Source organism: Dermacentor albipictus, unplaced genomic scaffold (genome assembly GCF_038994185.2).
Source record: "Dermacentor albipictus isolate Rhodes 1998 colony unplaced genomic scaffold, USDA_Dalb.pri_finalv2 scaffold_15, whole genome shotgun sequence".
NCBI lineage: Eukaryota > Metazoa > Arthropoda > Arachnida > Ixodida > Ixodidae > Dermacentor > Dermacentor albipictus.
The window spans coordinates 571,075-578,205 of NW_027225569.1; the positions used below are offsets into that span (position 1 = coordinate 571,075).

Here is a 7,131-nt window from a genome sequence, read left to right on the forward strand (position 1 = left end):
TGCAGGAAGCCCCTGCTGCAGTCTAAAGTAGTAAAGAACGTAGCGGACCCAAGTGAATACATCACTGAATCGATTGATGGGAAGGGGTACGAGTCTCGAACTGTGACAGCGTTCAACCTACGGTAGTCGACACACAACCGCGCCGTGCCATCTTTCTTAGGTGCTAGTACAACCGGGAACGCCCAAGGGCTCTTAGACGGTCTTACTGCACCGGTAGCGATCATTTCGTCTAGCGCACCATCAAGAAGTGCTCGCTTGTGGATGCTCAGGGGCCGCGGGTTGAAACGAATTGGGCGGGCGCATCCAGTGTCTATCCTATGAGTCAGCACTTTAACGCTGCCAGGAGCTTCCGTGAACATTTCGGCAAATGGTTTAAGTGCTGTCTCGATTTTGGTCTTCTCCGCCGGAGATCCTGTGAAAGACTTCAGAACAGTGAGGATACCACTACCAGTCTCGGAGACCGCAGAGATATTGGCGGTAAACTGATTTGACTGTGGGTCTCTTGGCTTAGTCATGAACTCGAGCGGATGTGCATACATGCCGTACTGGTAGGTGCCTTTAGAGAGATCGAGAACGATTCCTGCTTTGGCTATGAAGTTACGGCCCAAAATCACCGGACAAGAAAGTCCTGGAAGGTGTAGGAAGCGTTGCCGGAATTTTTTATCATTCATGGTAACCGTTAACCAGGCTGCTGACGTAGCGGACGCAACGTGAGCGGATGCCATGCGAAGGGTCGTGTTTACACTTCGTAACTGTATGCGTTTCATCTCGCAGGCGCTTTTGACACGATCGCCGAAAACGGAAACAGCAGAGCCGGTGTCTAAAATAGCAGGTACTTCTATTCCGGCCATTCTGACCACCACCAATGGTGTTTTCTCAATCTGGGCGTCAAGAAGACTGAACGTGGACGGCAAAGCCCTCACCATTTGTCCAAGATCCTGGGCCTTCGATCTGGGGGGGCGACACCTTTCCGGTACACCTACTACCGTTGATGCCGGTGGTGATTCGAGTGTGAGGAGCCGTTTCTTTCCCCCTCCCCGCTGCCGAGGTTGTCCGCGGCTCAACGCCGTGGCAGCAGGATGGTGAGACGACCAAAACACCCGGCTTTTCGTAGTCTTGGAAACGCCTGCCCCCGCTTGGTGCTTGACGGCCGCGTAGTCTGCATGTGCCGAGGGGACGTCGGGGCGCGGTAGGTCGTTGGCCGGCGACTGGGAGCTGCTCACCACCGCCGGCCCTCGTCGTTTCCCTGCTGGCGGGAGCCAGGGGGGCTCGGGCACTGGCTCCTGTAGTGGCCTCGTCCTCCACACTGGAAGCAGACTGGAATGCTCCTGCGTGTATCTGCTGCGCCTGATTGGGCGGCAGCCACTACAGGCCTGCTGCGGCCCCGAGTGCCTCGCAACGTTGTGGCAGGTTCCGCGACCGGAGGCCGGAAAGGTACCTGGGTGGCAAAGGTGCGGTGAGTGAATGGGTCCAGCGCCCTTGGAGGCGGTACCATATTCCCCGGGCTTGCAATCTGAGAACCGTGCCACGCGCAAGACGGCTCGAGGGAGGCTTGAGGCGGGGGTGGAGGCTGGTAAGTTAGCTCTGCCAACATCGTCGCCTGAATATCGGACGCCGCTTTAGCGAGATCGTCAAGTGAAGAGAAGGTGCGGCCCCTTAGATAAGCCTGGAAGCGTGGGTGAGCTTGCCGGATTGCCCGGGTGACTCTTTCCGTTTCGGGTGCTGAAGGATCTGCGCGCTCGTAAAGCTCCTGAAAGGACCGTATGTATTCTAGGAGGCTTTCCTCCTCCGCCTGACTACGGGCGCGAAGCTCGTCTTTCATGCGGACAACGTAGTCGGGGGGGAGGAATTCTGCTCGCAGTAGCTGCTCAAAGTGCACCCAACTTTGGAATGACTGGCGACGACGCCAGCGGGCGGCGGACCCAGTCAGGGCGACGGGCAAAACGCGCTGAAGAAGAACGTCATCCGTAATGGCTTGCGCATTGCGGTAATCTTCCATTTCCTGAAGGAAGTCCGCCACCGATTTCGTATCTGTGTGCCCTTCATATGTAGGCACAGCGAGCTGCAAATGGAAACTGGCTGCTGGAGTTATGTTTGTCTGATGCTCGAGCAGCGCGGTCAGCTGGGCAATAATGTTGCACATATCTTGTGCGGGCGCACCCTGGTCCTTCTTATCAGGCATTGTAGTAATGGGTTTGCGAGGATGATTTGCAACCGCGCTCTTCTTGACTTTACCCGAACGTAGGTGCATTAAAATGCCGGCGGTGCATCTTTGGTGTTCAAATTGGGCGGGCAAAGCGGTCCGACGGAATGGTCAAGCGGTTCTGCGGAAGCAGGATGGCGCGGAACAGCGGGGCGCAAGGAAAGCGGGAGGTCGAATAAACGTTCAGTGACCTTACGCCGGTCAGAGGGGTTGGGTACAGATGCAGGAGCTGTGGGACCCGATGTCGGAGCGAAACAAGTAGGCCAAGGGGGTGAGTTCCAGCTGCCTCGAGATGGGGGCGGTTCCCTCGTTCCCGTGCTCGTGGTCCCTGCGGTGCGGAAGCGTACTCCAGAACAAACAGAAAAACAACGAGAAAGAAGAAAACCACGTTGGGCGCCAGATGAAGGCCCCTCAGCCTTCGCTCAGGGGGTCCGCGAGCCGCGACCAGCACGACAAAGGACCAAAGGCGCAAGGAACAAAAACCGCTTTAATTTACGATAGAATGTAACACTCAAAATTACCGCAGCCTCGCGGCCAATAGCAGAAAACAACACGGCAAGGAAGCAGGCAGCAAAGAAGCAAAGCAGCAAAAAGCAGCAAAAGCAAAGAGGCAAGCAGCAAAACAGCGAGGCAACAAAATATACAAGCGAAAGGGAGCGACGAAAGAACGGCCGCTACCAACCATCAACCAACACAATCTTTCGGGTGATAACCGAATGCATAAAGCGCAGAAAGCAAGCAAGCACCGAACCAGGCGCGCAGACAGTCCCAAAAGCGAACAACAAGAACAACAACACTCATTCATGCAGACACAATGCAAAGACGCTTTTCCCCCTGCTCTGCAGCACGCTCGGTAAAAGAAACCTAGACGGGCCACGCCCCACCAGCGCCTCCCCAAGCCCGCGCCCCGCAAAAAGCCCCGAGTGCCGTCTCCGCTGCCTTCATATCGGGCAGCCGCCTTCCTGCAAGTCATCAGCCTAGTCCACCTCGAGCTACCCTTTCTGACTTAGATCTACCATTCACCATCGAAGAGCTCACGGCAGCGATCAGCGACGTAAACAAGCGATCATCACCTGGCCATGACGGTGTAAGTTATGAAGCGCTGGCAAATCTATGCCACACATCTCGCCTACGCCTTCTGTAGTATTACAACGCCTCATGGATAATTGGGGAGGTTCCTACGGAATGGAAGCTTGCGAAAGTTATTCCTATATTGAAGCCAGGAAAGCAGCCTACAAATTACGCCTACTTCAGACCCATATCTCTGCTTAGCTGCGTAGGGAAGCTATTCGAAAAAATGATCTACAAACGACTAAATTGGTTCCTGGAAACTACAAAAGTTTACCCGGAGGAAATGAATGGCTTGCGGCAAAATAGGTCCGCAATTGATAACGTCATTGCCTTTGTCTCATCAATTGAAGAGCAATTGGTCTCTGGAAACATACCTACTGCATTATTTTTAGACATTAGGGCAGCATGTGATTCGGTCTTTCATAAAGCAATACTTGGCGCTTTGGAAACCCTTAGTCTTCGAGGACGGCTTTACGCATGGATTGAAGACTATCTTCAAGGACGCCAGCTTTTCATGAGTACCCGGGATGGCCCCACGGCACTTTATGCCGTCGAGAAGGGAGGGCCACAAGGAGCTGTGTTAAGCCCGGTAATATTTAATTTAGTACTCATCCATCTGAGAAGAAACCTGCCCCGCGGCGTCAAAATCACACTGTATGCGGACGACATCTGCATTTGGAGTGCAGCGGGTTCCCGCAGTACCACCCAACAACGTCTCGAGAGAGCGCTAGAGAATATATCGTCCTACCTAAATCCAAGGGGTCTGAACTTGTCCCCCGACAAAAGTTGTCCCCCGTTGCTCGTTGCCGATTTGAAGCAACTGGGACAGAGAAAACGCAAGCGATGGCGTCCGCATCAGCCGGTTTGTCGACGGGGTAGCGGGACAAACAATCGGCATCCTGGTGCCAGCGTCCCGTCTTATATACCATGGAGAAGGTATATTCTTGCAGGCGTAACGCCCAGCGAGCGAGTCGTCCCGTGGGGTCCTTGAGCGAGAATAGCCAGCAGAGAGCGTGGTGATCAGTGATGACACAGAAGGGGCGTCCGTACAAGTATGGATGAAATTTCGCAACAGCCCACACAAGACCGAGGTACTCGCACACTGATTGAATAATTGCGCTCTGCGGGTGATAGAAGTCGGCTGGCGTAGGCTATAACGCGATCATGTCCACGCTGGCGCTGTGCTAACACTGCTCCTATGCCGTGACCACTGGCATCAGTTCGAAGTTCCGTTGAGGCAGACGGGTCAATGTGGGCCAAAATTGGAGGCGTGGTAAGGCGAGTAGTCAGCTGCGAGAAAGATGCGGCATGGTCAGGACTTCAAGAAAAAGGGGCTTCTTTCTTCAAGAGGTCGATAAGGGGAAGTGCGATGGTCGCAAAATCCTTCACAAAGCGTCGAAAATAAGAGCACAGCTCTACGAAACTACGAACGTCCTTGGTAGACTTCAGAACAAGAAAATTCGTAACGGCGCGAATTTTGTCCGGATCGGGTCGCACGCCTCTGGCGTTTACGAAGTGTCCAAGGACGGCGATTTAGCGGCGAGCGAAATTACATTTTGACGAGTTCAACTGGAGAGCGGCGCGGCGGAACATGTCAAGAATCGCTGAAAGATGGTCTAGGTGCGTGTCGAATGTGGGTGAATAAACGATGACGTCGTCCAGATAGCGCAAACAGGTGGACCACTTGAACCCCTGAGGCAAAGAGTCCATCATTCGTTCGAAGGTAGCGGGCGCGTTACAGAGACCGAAAGGCATCACCTTGAATTGATAAAGGCCGTTAGGGGCAACAAATGCAGTCTTCTCTCGGTCCATGTCATCGACGGATATCTGCCAGTAGCCGTACCGTAAGTCGATAAAAGAAAAATAGGTGGCACCGTACAGGCAGTCTAAAGCGTTATCAATACGTGGCAAAGGTTACGCGTCCTTTTTTGTGATTTGTTCAGGTGGCGATAATCTACACCTAAGCGCCACGTTCCATCCTTCTTTTTGACAATTACGACGGGAGATGCCCAAGGACTAGAGGAAGTGTCGATAAGGTCTTTGCAAGCATCTTTTTGACTTCCTGTTGGATAACGGCTTGTTCGGACGCAGAAACACGATATGGACGTCGGTGAATAGGGTTCGCATGGCCAGTGTTTATGCGATGGGTCACGACGAACGTTTGACTTAAGGGTCGGTTGTCAAAGTCAAAAATGTCGCGATTGCTTTCAAGAACGCGGCAAAATGCTTCAGCTTGAGCAGGTGTCAGGTCAGAGGAGACCATCTTCTTAATGTCGCCGTCTGTACCGTGCGATGACGTCACGGTATGGGCTGAGCTGTAACGATCTTCCACTGTGAGTGGCTCGACCTCAACATCCTGCAAAGCGCGAATTATAGCCAAGGAGATCCGCTGAGGCAGAACTTGCGCGGTTAGCACGAAATTGACAAGTGGAAAGCAGGTGCGGTTGGCAGTAGTTTTCAGCACAGTGTGCGGCACGGTAACACCATGTGTAAGCATAACGGCCGGAATTGGTGCGGCCACGTAATTGCCATCAGGTACAGCTGGTGAGGACAACAAGTCGACGTGTGTCACAGAGTGAGGTGGTACGCGAAGAAAATCTATGCAGCTCAGATGACTTGGAGGAGGGTCCAAAGGGTCGGCAAGGAGAGGCAAGTCAAGGCGAAGTGAGCCGGCCGGACAGTCAATGAGTGCAGAATGATGGGCAAGAAAATCCAGACCGAGAATGAGTTCGTGAGGGCAATGCTCGATGACGGCGAAGAGAACGACGGTGTGTCTCGCAGCAATGGTGAGTCGGGCAGAACACATGCCAACAATAGCGACAATCCCTCCGTCGGCGACTTGTACAACTCGGTTCGGGGCAGGCGTCAGAACTTTCTTGAGCCGACAGCGAAGAGCAGCACTCCTAATGGACACATGCGCCCCGGTGTCAATCAACGCGCACACAGGAACATTGTCGACGAGAACGTCCAAAACATTCTTGTTCGTGGGTAAGGTGAAGCGAGGATTTCATACCAATGTCGTCAATGCAGCTTCACCTCCAGAAGCTGCACTGTCTAGTTTTCCGGTCGGAGGTGCGGCGAGTAGGTCGGAGAAGGAGCACGGCGTGACGGGGGCGAGCGAGATTGGCGGCGGGAGGGAGAAGGCGAGTGGGAGCAGCGGGGTCGTGTCAAAGGTGTCGCAGGGTCAGATGATAGAGCGGGCATAGAAGGGGCGAAGGAAAAGGATGTGCTAGAGGGGCCAGGGGGTAATCAGGATAATGGCGCGTCGGAGAAGTCCAGCGGCTGCGGTAGTGGCGAGCGACATGTCCAATGCGTCAGCAGTTAAAACAAATCGACTTGTCGTCCACGGTTCGCCATTCGATGGGGTTCCGCTGTCCATAAGAGGAGTAAGAAGAGCGCGGTGGGGACGTGCGTGGAGACAAAGGTTCCGAGCGTACGGAATGAATAGATTGTACGCCCACGTTGGGCAACTCTTGACGGACGACGGCCTGGATCAAGGAGATTGTCACCGGAGAATGATCAGGTAACGGGAATGAAGGGGCCGCCGGTTGTGCCGCTTCGACCTCACGACGAATGATGCGGGTCAAGTTGCCACATCGCGACGGCTGGTGGAAGAGGTCGTCACAAGATTACGTAGCAGCTGTGTTGGGAAGTCGCGTGATGTGCTGGGATACACAGCGGGTTTTAGCATTCTCGAGACGACGGCGCTCCTTGAGGATGGTATCGATGCTGGTGACGGTCGTAAACACCAGTAAATTGAAGGCGTCGTCAACAATGCCTTTGAGGACGTGAATAACCATATCGTCCTCAGTCATGTTCGGGTCAGCCTTGGCACAAAGGGCCTACACGTCGAGAAT

The 7,131-nt window shown here is 54.0% G+C and overlaps 1 protein-coding gene across 1 annotated transcript; it reads right to left on the reverse strand.

The window, feature by feature from the left end:
- Positions 1 to 1,219: 1,219 nt before the first annotated feature.
- LOC135919036 (uncharacterized) lies at positions 1,220 to 2,379 on the reverse strand. The gene has a single exon (XM_065452785.2). It carries the CDS (start codon positions 2,249 to 2,251, stop codon positions 1,220 to 1,222), a length of 1,032 nt encoding a protein of 343 aa, XP_065308857.1. The 5' UTR covers positions 2,252 to 2,379.
- Between the last annotated feature and the right edge of the window lie 4,752 nt (positions 2,380 to 7,131).